The following is a 22,427-nucleotide window of genomic DNA, read 5'->3' as shown; positions in this document are numbered from 1 at the left end:
ATATAAATGCAGTAGAATCCAAGAAATGATTCTTTGTGTTACTTAACTCTAACTTTGTAGTTTTGTAGTGGTGTACATAATTTTATTCAGTGAAATATTTTATAGTCTGTGGTGATTGTCTATTGTTCTTAAGATACATTGTCTATTCGTAGCTATGTTTTCTTCCGTATTCTCCTCTCCTTAATCTTAAAATAGTGAAAAAAACTCCTTAATTTAGACATATACTAGGTAGAGGCGGTCGTAAATTACGAGCTTAATTTATTTATCTTTGTAATGTCCAAGTTCTGTCCGTCTAGTTCATATCTAAGTCGACAGATAAAAAATTGTTCCATTTAAAGACCTAAGCTGTTATTATAATATTATAGGCGGTTTAAAAGACAAATAAATTTTGTAAAAAAAATGTTTAATTTTGATACTGAAAATAAGTTAACGTATGATATTCGAAAACATTGCTTCACTTTGACTCATACATTTATAGTTATTGTTCTTGGATTATTGGAATTGGATTTAATTAAGTAAAACTCGATTAAGTAGATAGATAGTAGTCGATATTAAAAGGAAAATTAACAACACACCCTAGGTAAACTTTTACTGCTGTCCGTTTGCAGTTCGTCCCGCGACTTTCTACAGATGACCAGTGGCCTAATTGTGTATTATTACGCAGCCATCTCGGTTTCAGCCACGCTTTTTCCCATTGATCAACAGTTCAATAACAGCCATAGGTAATTATTAAAAAATTAACAAGCACAAACTCTACCACGGACGTTTGGAGGGAATACGGTGATGAAAAATTTGTAATAATAAGCAATACTTCGCAGCACTAAAAACAGTAGTTGCTGTTCGATGACTATGTTACCGTTTTCACCAAATTACAAGATCAATGCAATGGTCATATTTAATAAGGTTAATTAATTGAATCAGGTCAAGGTTAACGAGACTACAGTAAAAAAAAATCAAGGCTTCCGGTAAATAATAATGAACAAATCTTATCACTAAACACCATAGTTAATTCGCATGATTAAATGGCGATTACTTCTAAGAAAAATATTAATGTAAGAATGTGTAACCTCGTTATTGTATTTAAAAGAAAGTCATTCGAAATTGGTCATTATACCGTGTCGTTAGAGGTTAGTACTATTTAAGGCTTAATGATCTCAGAGAGGGAGTGTTGATTGTTCCCGGTGTCGTTAATGCGATGATTGGGCCATGGCCAGTCGCTCCCTACTCGTCCAGTCTCGTTGCCGAATTGTCGAATGACATTTACACTTTAGTGCCACAAAACTAGTGATTACTGTATTAAAATTACGCTACAGTCTACCATATATAATGAAAATGCAGGTAAACCTATTAAATATTTATAAATTTATTATAATTTTATAGTTTTAAGTTAAAAAAAACGATAAAAATTGAAGCGATTCATTCATTACAACGAGTGCATTAAGTATTATGACGTCACTGTTTGTGAATTAAATTTTATTTATTCAAATAATTGGAATTTTTGTCATTGAAATTTATTATTTCAAATATAGAATAGTATACATTTTTAAAAAAAACTATAAGTACTCGTAATTCGTCAATTTTTTAATCTACCGTCTGTATGGTTTTAGAAATAATTGTTAATTTTATATTTATTTATCAATTACCCATTTTTTATTTAAACGGACTTCCGTTTTAACAAGAAATACCGTCATACGGGATGAAATGCATTATGAACGTTAAAGTGTCTAGTTGATAGTGTTAAACATAGGAAAATTAAAACAAAAAAATTATAAATTTTAAAATGAATAGATGTATGTACAGTATTTCTTTCGATAATAAATTAACGAAAAAGGCACAGGAACGTAGTAAACAAATATCTTCCTGGTAAGAGATAAGCCGTTTCTTAGAAATATTATTGTGTATCTTGTCGTGGGTAAGAATAGTAAATTTAGAAACGAAATGCTATAAGTTCGTATTCGGATTCATTTTTTTTCATAAGATAACAGACTTACCGTAGTAAATCTAAACCTTTACGTTTATACGTTGTATATTACGTCAGGATCATCAATTCATAGTGGTTAGATGATGAGGTTGAGGTGATGTTTCAACGAGCGATGAAATGATGACTTCTATACGTTTATTCATAACAATATTTTTTAATTCCAGCGTTTCATGAGATTTTGTCTGTTGACGTTATGCCTTGCTACTCTTGTGTATGGAGCTCCATCAATGACAGATGCTCAATTAGAACAGACATTAGCTGACAGGAATACCATGCAGAGACATTTGAAATGCGCGTTGGGGGAGGGGCCCTGTGATCCTGTCGGAGTGCGACTCAGAAGTAAGTCATTGTTGCCGTCTATAACAGATAACCTGATAATTTCGTCGGTATGTAAATCCGTCCCATTGTAACTTTGTAATATAAACTAAGCATCGCCAAGAAAGTCGAAATATTGCCCAGTGTGCGAAGTGAAGAGTGAGTTGTCAATCTTTTTCTACCCCGGGTTATTTAAAAACTAAAACTGCAACATAAACATGAATTAGTAATGTTTTTGATTGCCGTTTTTAAAATGTCAAAGCCTTATTTGACGTGATTTTTTGCTTTTTTAATTTTAAAGGGGTTTATATAACTTAAGATATTTCAACTAACACGATAACTAACATCAAACTTTCTTCTGAAAATCATTATTACATGCCAGTTACATGAATGATTGAATGATTGAAGATGATTACTAATTAAAACATGATATCAATTAGAGAATCTATTTTCCTCATATTGAGAATTATTTAAAGTTTTCCGTTTCGGTTCACAGTAATCCGATAGTTATTCAACGTCGCATTAGCTCCGCTTGCGTTAGAATTAGAAAGCGCCTTTGCCTCCGTAAACAGCATTACGACAAACTCGGTCGGTGTTTGATTCTCAACTGTATTACTTGATTCCAACTTTATAGCGGCTCGTTGAGAGCTGCGAGCCCATGTCTGCGTAGGTGGGTGTCAGGCGGACCTACTGAGATTACAGGAAATCGCGCCCAGAGGTCCCGCTTCTTCATCCTTTATATCACGTGAACATATAAAATTGTTTAAGCGCAGCGTCTTGGAAAAAATGGCAACCCGTTATAAAGTTTGGATGAATTCCTACTTGTTCTTATTAGTAATTAATTATACAAAATTATAGAAGACGCGATGATTACTGATAGTAATAATTAACAGATTTATGAAAACGTCTGTTTCTTTGTAACCCTGAGTTTTATTAAATTGCTAGATTTTGTCATTTGGCGTTAATTGCTATGAGATTTTTTTTTTGTTATCGGCTTCAAGGATAACTGGCCGTATTTTAAAAGAAACTAATAGTGCGTTTAAAAAAAATAACTGCGAACACGACGTATGTGTTTTGTGCGACCTTGGTTATAAATGTCAATTTCTTAATGACAAAAACTGAGAATTAATTCATAAATGATTTGCTATTTAGTATACAGGAATAACTAAATTAGTTTTGCTTGCTTAATATAATTAAGATTATTGGAACTCTTTATAGTTATTGACTACAAGCATGGTATTTTTGTTACACTATGATGGACATATTTTATTTTTACGATTAAAAATGATGTTGTTACAAATTGGTAGCAGAAATAACATACGATAAGTCCTGCGTTTTTATATTTTTCATTTTATTTTATAAATGTTACGTGGCTCATTTACGCCTGAGACTATACAATGACGCAACTTGGTTTATAGGATTTTTTGTTGAGCTGATACAAATTAAAAAATTATAATTATTAGTATTATTTTTAATTATTAGTTGAATCATATCATATTCCATGTAATTATGTTCTATTTGTGTCCTAATGCTTCACGACAATGAGAGACGGGATTCGTACCACAACCAATCGGATGCCTGTACTCTTAACTCATAACCATTAGGCTATTCACCATCAACACATTAACGTCTGCATCAAGAGTCTTAGAGCCTACCTTTAGATTGTGTGACTAGGGTTTTGTCAACCACGATGGCCTAATGCGGATTGAATGACTTCATACAAGTTTTTTTTTTAATTTCATCGTTACGCTATTGGCTTTGACGATTTAAAATTATACGACGTTCTCATTTTTCCAGCATTAGCGCCATTGGTTCTTCGAGGCGCTTGCCCGCAATGCTCCGCGCAGGAGACGAGACAGATTAGACGCACCCTGGCGTTCGTGCAGAGGAACTATCCCTGGGAATGGGCGAGAATCGTCCGCCAACACGGATAATTGTTTACTTCTAAAAATTATCTAGCTAAATTAAAATTACTCAAACAATGGTCGTAAGAATATTTGTTCATAAAATTGTATACGAATTGACAGTAAGTACAATATGAAAATAAAACAAATTTTGTATTTGACGGAAAAATAAATTATTTTTTTGCCGTAGGGTTTCACTGCCGAAAGACTGTTCTAAAACATATAATTAAGCACTTTTTTTCAAACAAAATGAAAGGTATGATGTTTCTTTTAATGTATTTTTTAATATAATCTAAAGGATTTGAAAGATTCCGATAAATGAGCTAAATACCAAATACTTTTAAGAATTGTTTGGAGGAAAAAGGTTTGAAAGATAAATAAAAATCCAACTACGAGTTTATAAATATACTTTTTAAAATAAGACAATGAATATTGTCATTAGGTCAAAACTTATGCAATACCGCTTACAACACACACGGAAAGCGGAGTAACCGTCTGACTCTTCATAAATTGCTGTCATTAAAAAAATAAACTTTTCCTCTTACTTTAATATCTCCTTGGAGAAACCCATTCTTTCTTATCAAACATATAACTATTATATTAAATTAAATAAGCAATTAACAATTTAATAAACAACATGTTGTGTATGCAAGCTTTTGTGCTCAATTAAAATTTTTGACAAATTTCTTTTTTCTAAAGGTTAAAATTTTCTTACAAAACAATTAATTTGTGTTTTAGTAACAATACAAAGTATGTACATGGTTTTTTGATAAACAATGAAAAAAAGATAAATATTTTCTTATTTTTTATCTTGAAACGAAGCCTGTCTTGAGAGAGAAGTTTGCAGTGCACATAGTACGCATTATAAGTGTTTCAACAAGATGTAATTTATACAAACCGGCTTAGATTCGAACCAACGACCTGTTATATCATACCTACATACATACAATAACGTTATAATACTGATTCATCCAATTTCTTACAGAAAATTATTATAATTTTAATCGAAATTCAAATGACATACAGTGATCTAAATAAAAAAAAAACTATAATACGATTGTCTCCTATGTGTTCCTAAACCACTGGACAGATTTAAAAAAAAACAATAATGGTCTGAGGCTGCCAGAAAAGGTCTATGCCCAAAAAATAAATAATTAAATGTGCACATTTCATTTTTATTAAATCTTTTAGTTTTATTGTACCTTGTGTTTGTGGTGTTTTTACGTAGCAATTCAAATAATGTTGGCATAAGCTAGTATTAAATAAAAAAATAAAATAAATCAGTAATGCTAACGAATTATTTTTGACGCAACTTCAATGACGTATAACATAAGCAACATGCAAGTTGCAGAGAGGGGGGGTTAAGTAAGAGGTTACCGCACAAGTTTAGTTGTAAGCATTCACCGTCCGGCAAGTTCGACTGACCGATCGCGTTTTTTATATTTATAGTGTTACAAAAATACAAGTTTCATTTTTGTTCACATTAGTGTCTTATTTTAAACACAAGTAAAATGCAGGTAAGTTAATATTATTTAATATTTTTATAATAATTAATAACATTATAATTTTCCTTATTGCAAAATGTAGAATTGGTAAAGGATGTTACGACATATTCAAAGTGGGACGTCTGAGTAATTTAATATTTTATATATTAAGAGTGAACCATTTATTGAATTTTATTATCTTATGTAATTTATTAACTTAAGTCATTCGATTATTGATCTTAGAAAAGTAAGAAAGTACAAATATTTAACCAGAATAAAGCGAATCGATGCTGTACATTCATAAAAATTTTAATAATATAATAAATGTGAATCTTTATATGAATGTATGTTTGTTAGCAGATAACGAATCTGCATGAAAGAAGATAAGTTACCATGTTGAATAGCGCATAGGTTTTTTTTAATTCTGCCATAACTTATATTTTAATAAAGTTCTTATTTTTAATAAAAAAAATCTTAAACACATTTATTTATGCATTTAGTCTGACCGTTAAATGAAGCTCTGATTTCGAACCCAATTAAAATTGTGTCTCATGAATAAAAATTATACATACAGTAATGTATTAAAACTGTAGTCATAATTTTTGATACAGTAACCTTGAGTGTTGCCCGTTTTGTTGAAACCCCCCTAAGTCAAATCCCCAATAATCAAATACACCAACAAATAATAATAAAACAAATCATGTTTTTTTCAAGAAGTATGCTGTAGAAACCGATTTTTATTAAATATTTTTTTTTAAGACAAACAACCTTTATCGTTGATAAATAAACGAGTCGATTTAAATTTGTTTTGCTATGTATTCGTTTTGTTAAATTTGTTTATGCCTTTTATGATTGTACTTTAAATAATTTGTAAAGGTCAGACCAAACATGAGTCAAGGAAATGCCTTTGTACTTATTTAAGACCGTATACGTGGAATATATAATTTTTTCCTTTGCTAGTGTTTGCATTGTATTTGATTTATGTATGTGCATTTAGATCATTATGTAAAGTAACACGGATCGATTATTTGAAGGTTACTGACCTCAAATGTATCTCCAATTCTTTTGTTTTGGTCTTTAAATAAACGCCGTTTCTTTCTCAAAAAAGAAACAAAAGTAAGGACTGGTCACAATCGTGTATTCTTTACTAGTATGTATCGCGACTAGCGCGACTCTCTCCACGAGGCATAAAAAAACTTAATATAACTAAATATAATCTTCCAGACTATGTTCTATATTTGTGCCAAGTTTCATCAAGATCATTAAGCCGTTCCGGAGATACCTTCAAACAAACATCCATCTATCCATCCATCTAAACATTCGTATTTATAATTTTATTAAGATTACAAACGATGGAAATCTGTGTACGACGCTATGTAAGTAATAGTAAAATATCGATTATTAAAAATATCGGATACTATAACTGAATATTGCCGTTCCCTTGGATGTCGTTGTGAACGGTTTTGACTATGTACAAATTAATTCACGTTGCAATTAATTAAAGTAGACAGAAACCAATTTTGTTTTAACTTTGTTCCAATTTTCTCTCACGCTCGTATAGAAAACGTATGCGTTTTTAATACAACAAAAGGCATAAGTCATTCATCATTGTGGTGTGTGAAAACATTAATGTATTTTTCACATTGCCTCAATTGTTACATACCAACTTGTGTGAAATTACAAAACATACACTCTTGTGATATTTGTATATTGTTAAATCTTCTAAACGTCATTGACTAATACACTTTGATATATTAATAATCTCTTATGTAATGCCTAAACCTAAAAATACGTTGGAATCAAACAGAATTTTGTCCTAAAACGATGGTAAAAAGTTGATTTGCGGTAAATTAACGCTGTAAAATGTATATTGTGTATACGATTTTTTTACCCATTATCTACAATCTGTCCTAAAAGCTTTCTCGTACAAAAATAACCTAACCTTGACGCGTCCATGAAATAATACAACCATTTATTGGCGATCAACTATACTGAGAATATGTTGCTGTCTAGAGCTATTATTTTATTGAAAGTTTATTTACTGCGCGTCATTAATAGCATTTTGTCACGGTTTCTCAATCTTGTCGAGGAAAGAGACTGAGACAATGAACGCTATCCAACACTCAAAATTATATTAAGAGACTCTGAATACACTTAAAAATCATTTCAGATATTACGCATCTGCAATTGCGAATGTCTATGTGCAGCGGTCGCTTCGCCATTTCGGCGAATTCATGTGGCCGCTTGCTCGTTTGCCACCTTGTAATATAAAAAATGAATGGTAGATTTAGGAAAGTTGGATTATAATAAAGAAATCTTTTTTTAAACTTATTTGATATAACTTTTATCGCTTTTTTAACATCTAAAAGATAATCTTTTAAGTTCGTAAATGTAAAAACAAATAAGTTGACGACAAGGTCAGACATTATATTGTGTACCGATGCGAGCTAAACCCGTTCTGTGGTCAACGCATCCACCGCATGCGAATTAATCGCCTATTGTTAATGTCATAAAATTTAAATAGCAATAGACATTATTCATTTCATATTGTTAACCTTTACGTAGGACTTTGATGATATCTTCGAAGATAAATTGAACCTCGGATATAGCTTTTGTTTAATAATATGCATCAGTACCTATGAGAACTACGCTTAATTTATTGTGAGATAGTTATTGATATGGCTAAAAATAACAATGGAAAAAGCGACTGCTACATCTACAGTTGAAAAATAATTTTAATGCGAACTCAGATTAGTTCACTTGAATTAAGTTTAACATTCAAGAGCTTCGCCTGTCGATAATCAAAGGAGTGATGATCAAGGGGTGGGGGCGCTATTAGTATTTTTTTTATTCCAAAGCTTTTCAAAATATCATTCAATTTTCTAATGAATAACTAACTAACGGGAGTGCACTGGATGCGGGCGGCACAGGACCGGGCATTGTGGCAATCGATGGGGGAGGCCTACGTCCAGCAGTGGACAATTCCAGGCTGATAATGATGATGATGATGATGAACTGACAAGTCGTAGGCCTAATAGCCTAATTTCATCTCTATCTGTTCTAAATAAGCTTCGTTACCTAATCTTTACCTATTTAATTATGTTAACACAAACATATGCTCTATTTCAGGTCAGTTACATTGTTATCGCTCTCTGTGCGTTGGCGGCAACCTGCCTCGCGCAGGCCCAGACAGACAGGCCTGCGGTCTCTGACACAGCTTTGGAGGAAGCCCTCAATGATAAACGTTTTATACAAAGACAGCTGAAGTGCGCTCTCGGTGAAGCACCTTGCGATCCCATCGGTAAACGTCTCAAAAGTAAGTTGTGTTAAGAAACAATTTTTCTATTATACCTATTCTAATCTAAATGAACGCATAAATTTACCTAAATATACAAGCGTCTTTTTATTATATTTTCATTATTGAAACTTTTTAAATATTGAGATTGTGTGTTATGGGGTAGAGCTACGGTTATAATAGTACTGTCACAGCTTAAAAACATATATAACTCCATCCAATAATATGCTTATTTAAAAAAATCAGATTCCTATGAGCTCTGTCGTAATCTAAAATTTATGGTCTCTTATTATATTTGCAGCACTAGCGCCATTGGTACTTCGCGGCGCGTGCCCGCAATGCACGCCGCAAGAAACGAAACAAATTCAACGCACGTTGTCTTACGTACAAAGAAACTTTCCGCAGCAGTGGGCCAAGATCGTGCGCCAATACTCCGGCTGAACATTATTATTAAATTGTAAAGAGAAACGCGTTATCAAGGCTGAATTGTAATAACTTTGTGTCCAGTGTCAACTTCCATTTTAAATTGACAAAAGTGTTTCCATTAAAATTTGGCTGTACCATACTTAAGTTTAAAAAAATCTTGTTTTAGTAAATATTTTGTAGTATTAAGAACATACATACTTTGTAGCTATGACCCAAATTTATGATGGACCTTAAATGTTGCACATTATTATGTTGCACAAAAAACAACAAACTATTGACCACAAATTTAATAGAACTTAAGTGTATTTGTAAAGAAAGAGTAAATATAGTATAAATCTACGTACGAGAGTTAGATAATAGAGAAAAAAGTATTATTAATAAAACTGAAATTTATATGCGCTATAACTTCTTTGAGTTTGCCTCCTAACTTAATCCAATATTTAAAGTAAGTTGAATAAACAAATAGTGTTAAAATTTAAAAAGAGTAATAGGTCAAAATCCAAATATTTACATTAATTTGAAGAAAACACACTGTACCTCAAAATAACAACTATGCCATATTGATAGATGCGAGGAAAATAAAATATTTTCACGTAATTTAATTTCTTAAGATATTTTAATTGAAAAACACAAACAATTGTATAATTTAATTTGGGACGAGTTTTAGATAGGATTAGCTATATTTGGAAGATTACAAGTCTAATAAAATAAGATTATTATTTCCAAGTATTGTAATCTAATTTTAATAAGTGTAACATATTATTTTTTATAAAATAATAAATCTCAAAGTTCAAATCTTTTATTACGCTTAGTATTTTTATGTACTTTATTTTCCTTAACTTTTCATCCGAGACCCATTTGTGGTAGTACTTTTTATTGTTACTTCCTACTCCGAATGCAATGCGAATCCGTCTGTGACACTATTTATTTCCAAACCCTGAAGATTCTTGAGGTAGAAAGTACTCGTGTTCATTGATGTGGGAAATCATAACAATTATGCTTTAAAATCCAAATACAGGTAAATGTATGTAAAATTTCAATGCATAAAATAATATTACTTAAATACAACTAAGAAAATCTGCTTTTGTGATTGAGATTCTGAGCATGACAGTGGCATGATAAGGTTCAAATAGACTACTTAATTAATTGCTCTACTTCTCTTTTATAACGCCTTCTCTTTCTTCATTGCTCATTTTTAGGCAGAGCTGGTTTTAATAAATTATTTTTATGTGGATGAGAATAATAGCAAATTTTTTTAAATCTCCACTATTATAAACTTAATCTTAGAAAATTCCAGTAATAACAACAATTTTATCTGTTTTCTCGCTAGTATAATATTTTGCGATTTAATATAACGACCGGTTGTATAAACCGGTAATGCAATCCCTATTTATTTTTATACTCTGATTTTATTATTTTTGTTAATAGAAACACTAAAGATTCACTCTATGACCTTTTGCCATTTTGTTGGTATGTGCTGACGCTGCCATTATCTTTGTTTCCGGTAAAGTAGAAAGCAATCTTTTTAATTTATATTGCGAGATATTTTACTTCAATTAAATTACAATATTGAATAATTTGTTATATAAATTTTTAAAAAATATGATAACGCTAGAGTACCAAATGATTTGTTTTTTGACAAATTTTTCGTCGAAATCAGTGCTGCCAACTAAAGAAACTACCAAAGTAATATCGTACGCAGTCGGTGAATTTATTTATTATTTACAATTAGTATTTTGCCAGTTTATTGACAAATAAGGAAGTATATTAATAGGTTTGTGGTTTGATATTATCAATTAAACATCTTATGTTACATGTATTTGATGGTATCGTCGATTTTAATGATGTTATGATAACTGCTCTGCTCAACCTATACTTGCTATAGAATAAAATATGGTTGTGCGATTCGCCTGAACAGATTAGTGGTGATGTGTGAACAGTCAGAAACTGAGTATTTGGATGGGGATGTGGTGTGGGTAAAGCTGGGCTCGTGCTTTTGGCCCGGCGAGGTGGTTGGTCCCGATAAGCTTCCACCAGATCTTCTGCCATCATTCAAGAAACCTCCTATTGCAGTTGTCAAATTTTTTCAAGAAGATACTTTGTAAGTATACAAAAGTTTTGTCATAACTATGCACATAATACATGGATTTCATTAATTTTATGTTATATTTACAAAGAATCTCTGTAAAAAAATATTGGACTTATTAGTATAAATAAAGTTTTCAGACATCTTATAACCTTAATCTATGCACAGTTTAATTTCTCTTTTCCATTTATCAATTTTTCTATTGCATGATCACAAGATATTATATTATATAAGAAGAGACAACTTTATAATTCCTAACTTTTATCATTTTCAGTGAATATGTGAAAAATCCAAATTCTATTTACAAATACAACTGCAGTCGCAAAAATGAATTTATCAACAAAGGACTTTGTAAGTACATTTTATATACAAAGAATGACAGATAATAAATTACAATGAACATTTTAAGAATATATATTTTTAAGACAAAAATTATTTTGTAGAAAAGGTCAGATTCACTGTTTACTAAATAACTAATTTTGTTTAATTACTACCATATTTAACTTATTATTTATTAGCTACTCCAATTCTTTTATATGAAAGAGCCAGGCAATGTGGTGCCACTGAATGTGTTAACCAAATACAGTTGAACCCCGTAATGGACAAACAGAATTTTGTGAACATTATAATATAACCTCTTTCAGTACCCATCATTTTCTTATAAGGGAAGGGTGGGTAGTGGAAGTGGAATTAGTGGAGGAGTAGATGCATTTGTAGGGAAACTAATATCTTTCTATGCATCCCCTCCTGTGTGTTAATGGTAGACAACGTATCTGCAATTGCGGATATGTATAGGCAGTGTTTGCTTTGCTACGTAAGTGAATACAGGTGGCCAATTGCATATATTATAAAAAAATAATTTATTATGTATTGTTAATGTCACTAAAAGCAACATCATAGAAAGGAATATTCCTGATAAGACTTACTGCATTTGGCTGATGTCTATGTTTTTGGTTGATGTAACCAATATATGTTTCTATTAAACAGGTCTATTTAACTTTCTTAGTTTCTTTGGTTCAAATCTAGTGATTTAATTTAATCCTTCTACCTAATAAATTATTTAAAGTTTTGTGAGACATGATCTTAAACTCATACATAAACAGCTAAACACTCACATATTTATCCGAGGTCAACACTGACCGGTTTTGAGCACATAGAGGGCTCTTTATCATGGGCCATGGACAAATATATGAGTGTTTAGATGTTTATATGTTTACCCATTACCTGTTGATGGATTGATCTAAAATTTGGAATACATCTTTGGTTCTAATGACAGCATAAAGTTACATAATTTAAATTTTAGATGATAGATTGATAGATGATAGAGATTTCTAGAATTCCGTTTCATTGTTATGATTTAAGTCGAAAGTTGTAACTAATTTTAGAACAAATATGTTACCGCCAAACATTTACACATACCATATTTCTTTCTATTTTTGTATGTAATAAGTTCTTAACAAATTTCTTGAATTTTAACTTTAGTGTTTAATTTAAATATCAATATTTATGAATCTATTAACTATTAACTAAATATTTATATTGAATGAACTTTACCATTTAATTTTTTTTTTTAATACTTATGTATATACTTGTTTAATAGAATAGTTTTATTGTGAGTTACATTTAAGTTCATTTTTTCCTTTTCCAGATATGTACAGAACTAAACATGGACTTATGGAGAAATTTCCAGAAGATGTGATTAGAGCTGAAACAGCTGTAGGGGGTGACATCAAGATATTGACTAGAGATGAATTTCAAGAAGAGAAGAAAGAGAGCTACGCCGGGTTGTTTGGTGATCCAACTAAACGGACACCGCAATCTGCTAAACGAGGTACAGTAACCATGTGTATATTTTTTTAATTTGAATATGACATAATGCTCACTAAATAATTCTTAAAGTTTTCCGTTTTAATTTCAGCTAAAGGAAGACATCCACAATCACCAGCATTAAGAACTCCAATTAGAAAGGTAGATTTAATTGTCATAATTTAAACCTATATATTGCAGTTTCATGTAACTTGAGTGCATTTCAAGAACTGTATAATATATTATTATTTATTTGCATTGAATTTAATTGTTTCAGATAAAGGATAAGACTAATTACAAAGTGCACATATTACTACAAGGATCGAAAACACCCTCCACACCAGCAACGGACATAACTTCACCATCCACAAGCCGAGCCGGCTCCGAGCCCGTAGAGGAAAATGGTACAAAGGTTGAAAATGTTACAGAACAGCCAGTCTCAAGTTACAGCACTCCAACTATGTCCAGTAGTGGTGTATACTCTTGTCACGCTTGTCCATTTACTACGACCAGACTAAATGTCCTGATCATGCACAACAAAACTCACAGTGTCACATTTACACCGTACACACCATCACCTGTCAGAAAACTGGTCTCTAAAACAAAATCAACCCCAAAAACACCTAAACCTCGTAAACCTAAGCAAGAAAAGAATGATAAAGTCAGCAAGACTGATAAGGCTGATAAGATTAATCAAGCTCAAAAACGGTTATCGCAAGAAAAATCAGTCGAAATTGAAGTAAAGAAAGCGAAGACTGATGAAGAAATTAAAAGTAGCCTTTTAGCCGATTGGGATGATGTGGGTGAAGATTCAAATGATGAATCGACGATGGCTATGACTACGTCTCCCGAAGTCCCAGTAGGAGCTGAATCTCCTGACGTACCCACTCCAGCTGAACTACCGTCTGCACAAATTCCTGCTGAAATATCACCCAATACACAAAAGAATTCGGAAGAATTACAGTCATCAGAAAAACCGGAATCATCAAGTGATTCAAAGTATGAGTTTTGTGAAGACGAAGATTGGTCAATGGAAGCGGATGCGGGAAGGAAAATTCCTCGTGTAAAAAATCCATCGAAACGAAAAGAGAGCGTAAAAAGTCTGAGTATCGAAGATGATGATGTTCATAGAGAAGTAGCAGAATTACTTAACAAGACGACTGTACCGGAATTGCCGTCGGTTCCTTCAACACTACCAGTGGAAGAAAATTTTCCAGAGCGATCGATCGCGAAATCCCCGGACAAAAAGAATGATTCTAATACTACAGAGAAGTCACCAGAAGCAAGTCAAGCGAGTGAAAAAAAAGAAAGTACAGATCAACCTCCTAAAACAATTTTTAAAACTAAAACATTTTTTCGAAGTCGCCACTCTAGAAGTCAGGATGCAATAGGAAAATATGTAGCGGAACAGTTGAATGCGGCCGAGAGAATGGACTTGTCCGAGAATGAAACAAACGGCATAGAATCATCATCTTCGCCTGAATCTCGGGAATCTCCCGTAGAAAATGTTAAAGTGACGAGGCTGGCTCCTAAAATACAATTAAAAAGGATGAAGGCTGAAGCAGCACAGCAACAAGAAAGAGAGAAAACTGTATTGGATATTAAACAAGATGATGTATCATGTAAGACATTGAAAATACCAGACCACGTAATAAATATAACTAATGATTTTACTATTGAAAAAGACGAATCAGATTCACTGACTAGTCAAGATCTTACCTATAGTACGCCAGAAATAACACAAGAAAATATAGCCCCTAACAATTTAAACGAAGAATTAGAACCTCCAGAAATAACGGAACCTTCTTTACCGATAACTTGTGATGTAACAACGAATAAAGATAATTTTATGGCAACAATAAGTCAAAATTCCCTCGAAGAATCAGTTTTTGATAAAGCAGTCGATAAAGAAGAGAGCAAAGGTGATGATTATGAAAAAAATAAAAGACATTTAAATTTACAACTAGATTATGAACATTCTTTAGAAACACGTATGAATGAGACCGCAGTTGATGCTTTGTTAAGTGTATCACGAGAAACTGATAACGTTACCAGGGTTATTAGCGACGACCCACCAGAAGATTTATTTGAAGACGAGAAAGATACTACAAATGTTAACATAGTTAATGGATTCAATGAAATGAAGGAAATTATTGATGATAAAGTAAAGGAACCATCAATTGACAATGATAGTGAATGCTCAAAATTACAAACAAATTCATTAGATGAAATACCGATTACAGATAATTTAGATACCGATACAAATGCTGACAAAACTAGTGAAACGAACGATGAAACTAAGATCACAGAAGATGTAAATGAAGTGAAAGATAAAGTAGAAGATATTGCTGATGATGTAGTTGCTGATAGTGTGCCGACGGAATCTGATCTCCAAATAGCCGAGGCACTTATTAATTTACCATCGACGGCGATCCAAAATAAAACATTCAGCGAAACACCACCAGTGACACCGCCTCTTTCAATACAATCATTAGAAATAGACAAGCCGACAGAACCTTGCGAAGTCCTGTTAAATAAGGAATCTGTTGAAACAGTCTCACATAGTCCCTCTACTAAAGATTTAATCATTGAAGAACCCATACCAGACTATTCTAATGAAAAGAAAGAAAATATTGCACGTTATGAAACTGAACATGAGAAAAGTGAAAATCTGAATGCTGCACAGTCACTAGTGCAAATGTCTGAATGCATCGATCATAATATTAATTTTGTTGAAATCGAATCTGAAAATAAAAAAGAGGCTAGCCCCATTAAGACCAATAAACCTAAAACGACGGAAGCCACAGATATCGCAAAAGAACCAAAAGTATCATTATTGACTAAAAAATCTACAGTAGAACAATCTAATGGTAAATCCGTTTCCTACGACAAGTCTTCTAGTAAACTGCTGAAAATATTAGAAAAACCAACAACACCAAAACTAGCACCCAATAAAACTATTATTAGTAAACGGGTCATCATTCCTGGCAAAGAGAAAATTCTAAATTTCGATGTTGGCAAACAATCTTTTAAAGGAAAACCGCAAGCGATCAAACAGAATATAGTTATCCGGAGATCTGGGCCTAATAAAACTATATTAAATAATATCAGTGAAGTTTCAAACCTCAATAAAATTATCCTGTCTCGTAGCAATAAACCTGTCCAAGATGGATCATCTGTACAAACATATACTATACAAACGCCCGTCGAACCTTCGTCCGATCCGAATACGATACTTATACAACCAAAAAATAGAAAAATTGGTAAAACACTAACAAAAATACAGAAAATAAAACCTCAAACGCAAACATCGTTCGTCGCGCACATTAAAGAAAAAAAGCCGATCAAGGAAAGTGGAAATGATGAATCCATATTTGACATAAATTCTATGCCCATAGTGTTATCTGATGATATACTCACGCCGGAGAGCATCGAGAAAATGCCTATTGTAATGTCAGATGCAAATGTTATAACGAATTCTTCAAATACTACAAAAATTAAAACTAAAACGATAGTAGAAAGTGAAAAAATAGCCTTGAGTCCAGTAACTACTAAAAGTCTAAGTCCTATAACCAACAAAGCAGAAATCAAAACGATGGTGATGAGCCCCTCGAGTGATGCCGCCAAAGTCACAACCCCTAACATTCTCTCTAAGTCAGCAAAGTTGCGCGGTGCTAAACCTATGTTAGTTATAGAAAAGGCCACAGGAAAAAAGAAAATCATCCTGCCACAGTCCGAGGCGGTAGTAAAAGAAGCGAAACAATCTCTCGCTCCTACTCTAGTGCCATCCGTCTCTCAGAGCGGGGGGAAAACTGAAAAGTACATAATCCTGCCAACGACCAGCTCTCCTCGTGCCACGCGCACGCAGAAAATAGTCATAGACCCACAAACAGGCAAAGCCCACATGTTCCTCGCTAAGGGAACCGACGCTTTGGCCGTCACCGACAATAAAGCGGTTTCCGCCAAACTGATACAACAGTCCTCAGAGAACACCGCGCCCGGTAATACCGTCATGATTATAACGAATTCACAAGGAGCTCAGTCTAAGATCGTATTGACACCGGAGCACGAAAAGATATTGTTCCCACATAAAGCGAACGTATCGCAACTGAAAACACAACGAATTACAACAAATTCAAACATAGTACATAAACCTACGGTGAGCACGGCCACCGCCGCGAAGGGCCAGGCGAGGATTGTGCCCAGACACAAAAGTGCAATAATTACATCTAAAGGTCAGCTGATCGTCGGAGGTCTCGTGCCCTCCGGCACCACCAACATAGCTCCGATGCCAGAAATCAGGCCGGCGCTGAAGCGAATCGTGCCCGCCGAGACCAAGAAGATCGTGCACACGACACACGTACAGAAGGACTCCTCCGAGCCGGTGTTGTTTTATCAAAGGAAACCGGGTACCTACATGCAACTTACCGCCGCACAGTTTGAACATCTTCAAAGGACAGGGCAACTTATATCGAAATCACCTATTACACAAGAGAGCAAAGTGATCATTCAAAAACCCAGTGCGAAGTCCCCGAAGGAACCCGTCGTTATAACCACGTCCAAGCAAAGAGGAAGAAAGAGCACGATTGATCCTCAGACGCCGCAGAAGAAGGCCAAGCAGGAGATAGCTATAGCACCCGCGCCGCCGCCCTTCCCCGCCCTCGCGCCCGCCCTCGTGCCCGCCCTCGCGCCCGTCTCGCAACTCAATGCAGTGCCATCGTTGTCTTCTAACCCAGTAGCGACAAATATACAAACCGTTCACGCCGCGAGTCCAGCGACAGCGTCACCGTCGACATACTCCGACTTGGACAATATTGAAGAAATTTTGCCATCGACAGCTATAGCGCGCCAGACGGAGTCCGCTTCGTCGCAACCCGAGCCGACCGGAGCCGCAGCCCCAGGCGCGCTCTCCGACGGGCAACTCCTGGCGGTGCCAGGAGAGCACTTCGGGGGATTGGCCGGCACCTTCTACCTCTGTATGGAGGACAACGGCAATTATACCATTGTAGACAATCGTCCGTTGATACTGGAGAACAACGAGCTGGTACCCATGGCGGAGCCAGCGCCCGCCATAGCGCCGCTGCCCGAGCGTCGCGACATTCTAGAGGCGGCACTCGCCAACAGCGACGTGTTCCAGCCGGAGGCGGCGCGCGACGACCCGCCCGACTTCCGCGATCTCAATGCCAACGTGCCGGTTCTCTGTCGCGTCTCCGAGACGAGCACCACACTCAACCAACCGATCATGACCCCCGTCGAGGTGCCCACCAAGGCCGACGGCGAGCCCGCCGTGCCGGCCGTGCCCGCAAACCTGGAGGACGGACTGGCCGTGATCGGCGTCACGCCGCACACGGTGCCCACCTCGCTCGAGCTACCTATCACCGTCACGGACCCCAGGATAGCGCCCAAGACTTCGGATCCTCTCAGCGGTAGCGCGTACGGAGCCGCCCTGCTGCCTTCGCCCAACGCCGAGATCGCACTCGTCACGTCCGGCGAGGAGGTGGACGTGCACGCTCCAGGAGTTATGACGCTGCCTCTCCTGACGGACGATGTGTCCGTGGGCAAGTCCCTACCCATTCTAACGGACGAGGTGACAGAACGTGGCGTGTCGTCGGTGGAGTCGGCGCTGGGCTCGCCTTCGTCGGCGGAGGTACGCGACTCGGAGGCGGAGGAGGGGCAGTGGGCGCGGCTGCTCACGCCCAGCTCCGACACCTCCGAGACCTCCGCCGAGATCCCTCTGCAGCCCCCCATCAAACTTTCCGTTAACGATCTATCTCATAGCGAATAAAATATAACAATATATTGTTTTCTTATATGCTTTTTCTCAAAGCTTGCAAAAAAATTGATTGGTTATTTATTATTGTCATAAGTTTTAAAAGATGAAATGTGCAATGTGATTAATTTTCATTTTACACCGCGGAAGGATATCGGTTCCATACGACAATGTTGTGTTTGTCAGCGGGCTGGCGCCATGTTGCGGCTGTGAGCGCGTTGTGAACGGGCTCCGGCGGCGGGATGTGTACATATTGTAATGTCTATTACTGAACGATCAACTCAAAAGATTTTATATAAAACGCGGTCGCGATCAATGTGGTATATTCACCGCAGAAGTATAGTGTAAGAAAATTATGATTGTAAATCTAAAATGCCCTTTTTGGAATGTATGTGTAATATATAAAAGTTTAGGTATATTGTAATATTTTTTATATCGTTTAGTCTCAAGGAATATCAAGAATGTGTACGATTATTACACAGGTGTAAGATTGTTCAGTTCCGGTTTGGCAAATTTTGTTATCCAAAATTTAGGTCACTTCGGTTAACTGATTTAGGCTATATTATGTAACGTTATATCATTATCGTAGAATTAATTGTAAGTACAATGTTGTTACAATAATACGTCAAAGGCACATGAAGTTTTGAGTTTGAGCGATGAGAGCTAACGCCACCCTACACACAGAGGGAACCGTTAGCTATTTTACTTTGTGTAGTTAAAACTCTAATAAAGAAACTTTATTCAATAAAATATTTTTATTTATCTTCGTAACTTATTTCTAGATGAATTGAAAAATTTCATTTAACTTAATTTTCTATTTTCATTTATTTAATCGTATTGGTAAAACTGTTATAACGTTTGACAATAACCTCCTTGCGATGCACTACCACTATGTAACTACAGACTATAACAACAATATTTTAATCTATAATATAAATTCGTAACACGTTAACAGCTGCATTTGACATCACATAATACTTTCGATAAATACAATTATTTATTTGCAAACTGTTTAAAAATAAATATGTATGTTATACATAACAAGGTTTCTGTAGATATATACTATCTGTTTAAAATAAAAGCATCGATTCAAAAAAAGATAATTTACAAATACGTTACTTTCTAATGATCTGAAAACTGGTTCGATGACAAATGCTTAAAACGATTATCACAAGACGAGCCGCAGACGAATACAGTACTAAGATATCGTGCCTAAAACAATTTGAATAATTTAAGTTCATTGAACAAAATCCTATTTAAAATAACGGCTGAATTAAACTAAAGTTACAGTTAAAAATTGCGTTACACAATAACGTAACGTTAAAATAATGGTAAAATGAATAGTTCATAAAATGGTTAGGTTGTTTTTTTTAATCTGTTGAAAAGATGGCGGCACGATATTTGTCGTCTACTGCAGAGCTTGTCGGGTGGTGTTGGGCAGGAAGAGGCACATGAGACCGCCGCCTGCGAGCAGCACGGCCACTATGAAGGTGGGCGCGGGGCAGTAAGTGTCCAGCAGCGCCGCGATCACCACGTTGCCGATGATGCCGCCCAGACGCGCCGCCACCATTGATACTGCTACACCCGTTGCACTGAAATAGCACATAGTTGGAAAAATTACAACACTATTTTCACACAACTTTATTTTTTATATGTATTAAATGAATGTATCCACGACACCGATATGTCAGCATAGTATCTATAACCGACAGATAGAATAAAACCGACTAGTTTTAGTCTAAGCATAATTTAGTGCAGAGTTCTAAAACTTCAGGCAATAGGTGTAGTTTTGTGTAGTTATGCTCACCGCAGGTTGGTGGGGAAGACCTCGGTGATGAGGCAGTCGAGTGAGGCGTTGCCGCACGATATCACCGAACTGAAGATGGCGCTCACGATCAGGTTGTTGGTCTTGTTGTACACGAAGTACATCGCCGCCGAGCACAGGCCCGCAGAGAATGTCGCGAATACTAAACACAAAGGATTCCTTAATATTTAATGTCAACTACTGAAATAAAGACCTAGTTTCTTTTTCCTAGCATAAATCTAACTGATGTCAGCTGTTGCCATTGTTTACGCGTAATGGTGGTCGTTTAACATCATTATATCGTTCCTCTTCTATCTAACATAACAATCACAACCTTTGGAAAAAAAATATCATCAAATTAGGTTCACCAGGAGCGGTGTTCTGTGGAACACATAAAAATACCATAGATTAAGAACCTCCTCCTTTTTTAATTCGTTTAAAGTAAGAAGGAAACATACCCAAGAAGAACTTCCTTCCGAGTCGGTCCATTCCGAGCACGGCGAAGATATTGGATGGTATCGCGGCGGCGACAGTGATGAGCGACTCCATGAAGACGTCGGAGTGTATGTGAGGGTCGCAGAGCGCGTCGGCGGAGTGCGTGCCGCGCTGCACCACGTACGCCGTCGCCTGGCAGATGTCCGCCGGCGCGTTGTCGTTTGCGCGCGACCACTCGTCGAAGCGGTTGAACATCTCAGGGAACCACATCATCAGACCGTAGTAGCTGCGACCGAGAGATAGAACAGTTAATATGTATAAAACATACCAGGAATTTAACTTGCCATGTCGGAACCAATGGTAATCTTGAACCCCAGGGGGATTACAACTATTACTACTTCTATAGGAGTAATGGTCAAGAGCATATGACATTAAATCTGACCGATACATCATTATACTCGAAGTAGGAACTTACCCGATATGGAATGTAAAGTTAATGGTGATAGATATCATTGTGAACTTGAGAATGGGCGGCACGAACAGTTGCTTGCTGTGCTCCATGATGTCGCTCAGCATTCTGCGCATCTTTGACTTTGGCTCCTTCTCTTCTAACTGCTTTTCTGGCTTACTGTGTAAAGGTACTTCTACTAACAACTGCTTCACGGGGTACTCCTCTTTACTGCGGCCGGTGTTCATGAGATAGATCCCTCTGAATACTTCTAGAGCGTCTTCATGGCGACCCGTAGTGATCAAGAATTTTGGTGATTCTGGCAGCAGAAACAGAAGTGCTGCGACGAGGAAAGACGGTATTGACATCACTAGCAAGAAGATACGCCAAGAGTTATAGACGAAACCGCCTGTCGTTCCTCCGATTTCTGAAAAAAGAATTTAATATCATTTTAAACCAGTTGAATGCACCGGTGCCGTATAATTTTTGCCAATAGTTGTTTCTGTGTAACTTACCGCTGGGGATGATGACCCAGGCCAAACCGGCTACAAACAGGTTGCCGAGCGTCCAGAAGGCGGCCATGAAACTCAGCATGGCGCCGCGCTTCTTCTTCGGCTGGAACTCCGCGAAGTATGACCAAATCACAGGACCGGACCCACCCAACCTTTAATTA

General features: G+C 35.8%; 3 protein-coding genes across 6 annotated transcripts in view; 2 read left to right on the top strand and 1 right to left on the bottom strand.

The window, feature by feature from the left end:
• Nucleotides 1-1,089: 1,089 nt before the first annotated feature.
• LOC106716387 lies at nt 1,090-9,649 on the top strand. Its single transcript, XM_014509905.2, has 5 exons — nt 1,090-1,338; nt 2,146-2,320; nt 4,094-4,212; nt 8,814-9,000; nt 9,281-9,649. The coding sequence occupies exons 1-5, from the start codon at nt 1,327-1,329 to the stop codon at nt 9,418-9,420; spliced, it is 633 nt and encodes a 210-aa protein (XP_014365391.2). The 5' UTR covers nt 1,090-1,326; the 3' UTR covers nt 9,421-9,649.
• Nucleotides 9,650-11,110: 1,461 nt separating this feature from the next.
• Nucleotides 11,111-19,765, top strand: LOC106716376 (muscle M-line assembly protein unc-89). Of its 2 annotated transcripts, XM_014509885.2 has the most exons (5): nt 11,111-11,506; nt 11,766-11,842; nt 13,140-13,322; nt 13,410-13,459; nt 13,575-19,765. In XM_014509885.2, the coding sequence occupies exons 1-5, from the start codon at nt 11,334-11,336 to the stop codon at nt 19,080-19,082; spliced, it is 5,991 nt and encodes a 1,996-aa protein (XP_014365371.2). In that variant the 5' UTR covers nt 11,111-11,333; the 3' UTR covers nt 19,083-19,765. The 2 variants fall into 2 exon arrangements, with proteins under 2 accessions (XP_014365371.2, XP_045538841.1); XM_045682885.1 differs by lacking the exons at nt 11,111-11,506; nt 11,766-11,842 and having other exon boundaries at nt 13,152-13,322; nt 13,391-13,459.
• Nucleotides 19,766-19,838: 73 nt separating this feature from the next.
• Nucleotides 19,839-22,427, bottom strand: part of LOC106716377 (synaptic vesicle glycoprotein 2B) — a 34,867-nt gene continuing 32,278 nt past the window's right edge. For all 3 annotated transcript variants that reach the window (XM_014509889.2, XM_014509887.2, XM_014509888.2), the window contains exons 7-11: nt 22,270-22,418; nt 21,782-22,181; nt 21,330-21,592; nt 20,875-21,034; nt 19,839-20,659 (exon numbers count right to left, since the gene is read on the bottom strand). In XM_014509889.2, coding sequence (XP_014365375.2) covers nt 20,476-20,659; nt 20,875-21,034; nt 21,330-21,592; nt 21,782-22,181; nt 22,270-22,418 — 1,156 coding nt within the window. In that variant the 3' untranslated portion in view covers nt 19,839-20,475. The remainder of the gene's footprint in view (nt 20,660-20,874; nt 21,035-21,329; nt 21,593-21,781; nt 22,182-22,269; nt 22,419-22,427) is intronic.

Source organism: Papilio machaon, chromosome 20 (assembly GCF_912999745.1).
Source record: "Papilio machaon chromosome 20, ilPapMach1.1, whole genome shotgun sequence".
Lineage (NCBI taxonomy): Eukaryota > Metazoa > Arthropoda > Insecta > Lepidoptera > Papilionidae > Papilio > Papilio machaon.
The sequence above is the reverse complement of the archived record's forward strand: the minus strand, read 5'-3'. Positions and strand labels throughout refer to the sequence as shown.

Coding starts and splice junctions, on each gene's coding strand:
- LOC106716376 (XM_014509885.2), top strand. CDS start 11,334: ATGTGTGAACAGTCAGAAACTGAGTATTTGGATGGGGATGTGGTGTGG. Junction 11,507..11,765: donor TTTTTTCAAGAAGATACTTT/GTAAGTATACAA, acceptor TATCATTTTCAG/TGAATATGTGAAAAATCCAA. Junction 13,460..13,574: donor TAAGAACTCCAATTAGAAAG/GTAGATTTAATT, acceptor TAATTGTTTCAG/ATAAAGGATAAGACTAATTA.
- LOC106716387 (XM_014509905.2), top strand. Junction 4,213..8,813: donor CCTGGGAATGGGCGAGAATC/GTCCGCCAACAC, acceptor GCTCTATTTCAG/GTCAGTTACATTGTTATCGC. Junction 9,001..9,280: donor CATCGGTAAACGTCTCAAAA/GTAAGTTGTGTT, acceptor TTATATTTGCAG/CACTAGCGCCATTGGTACTT.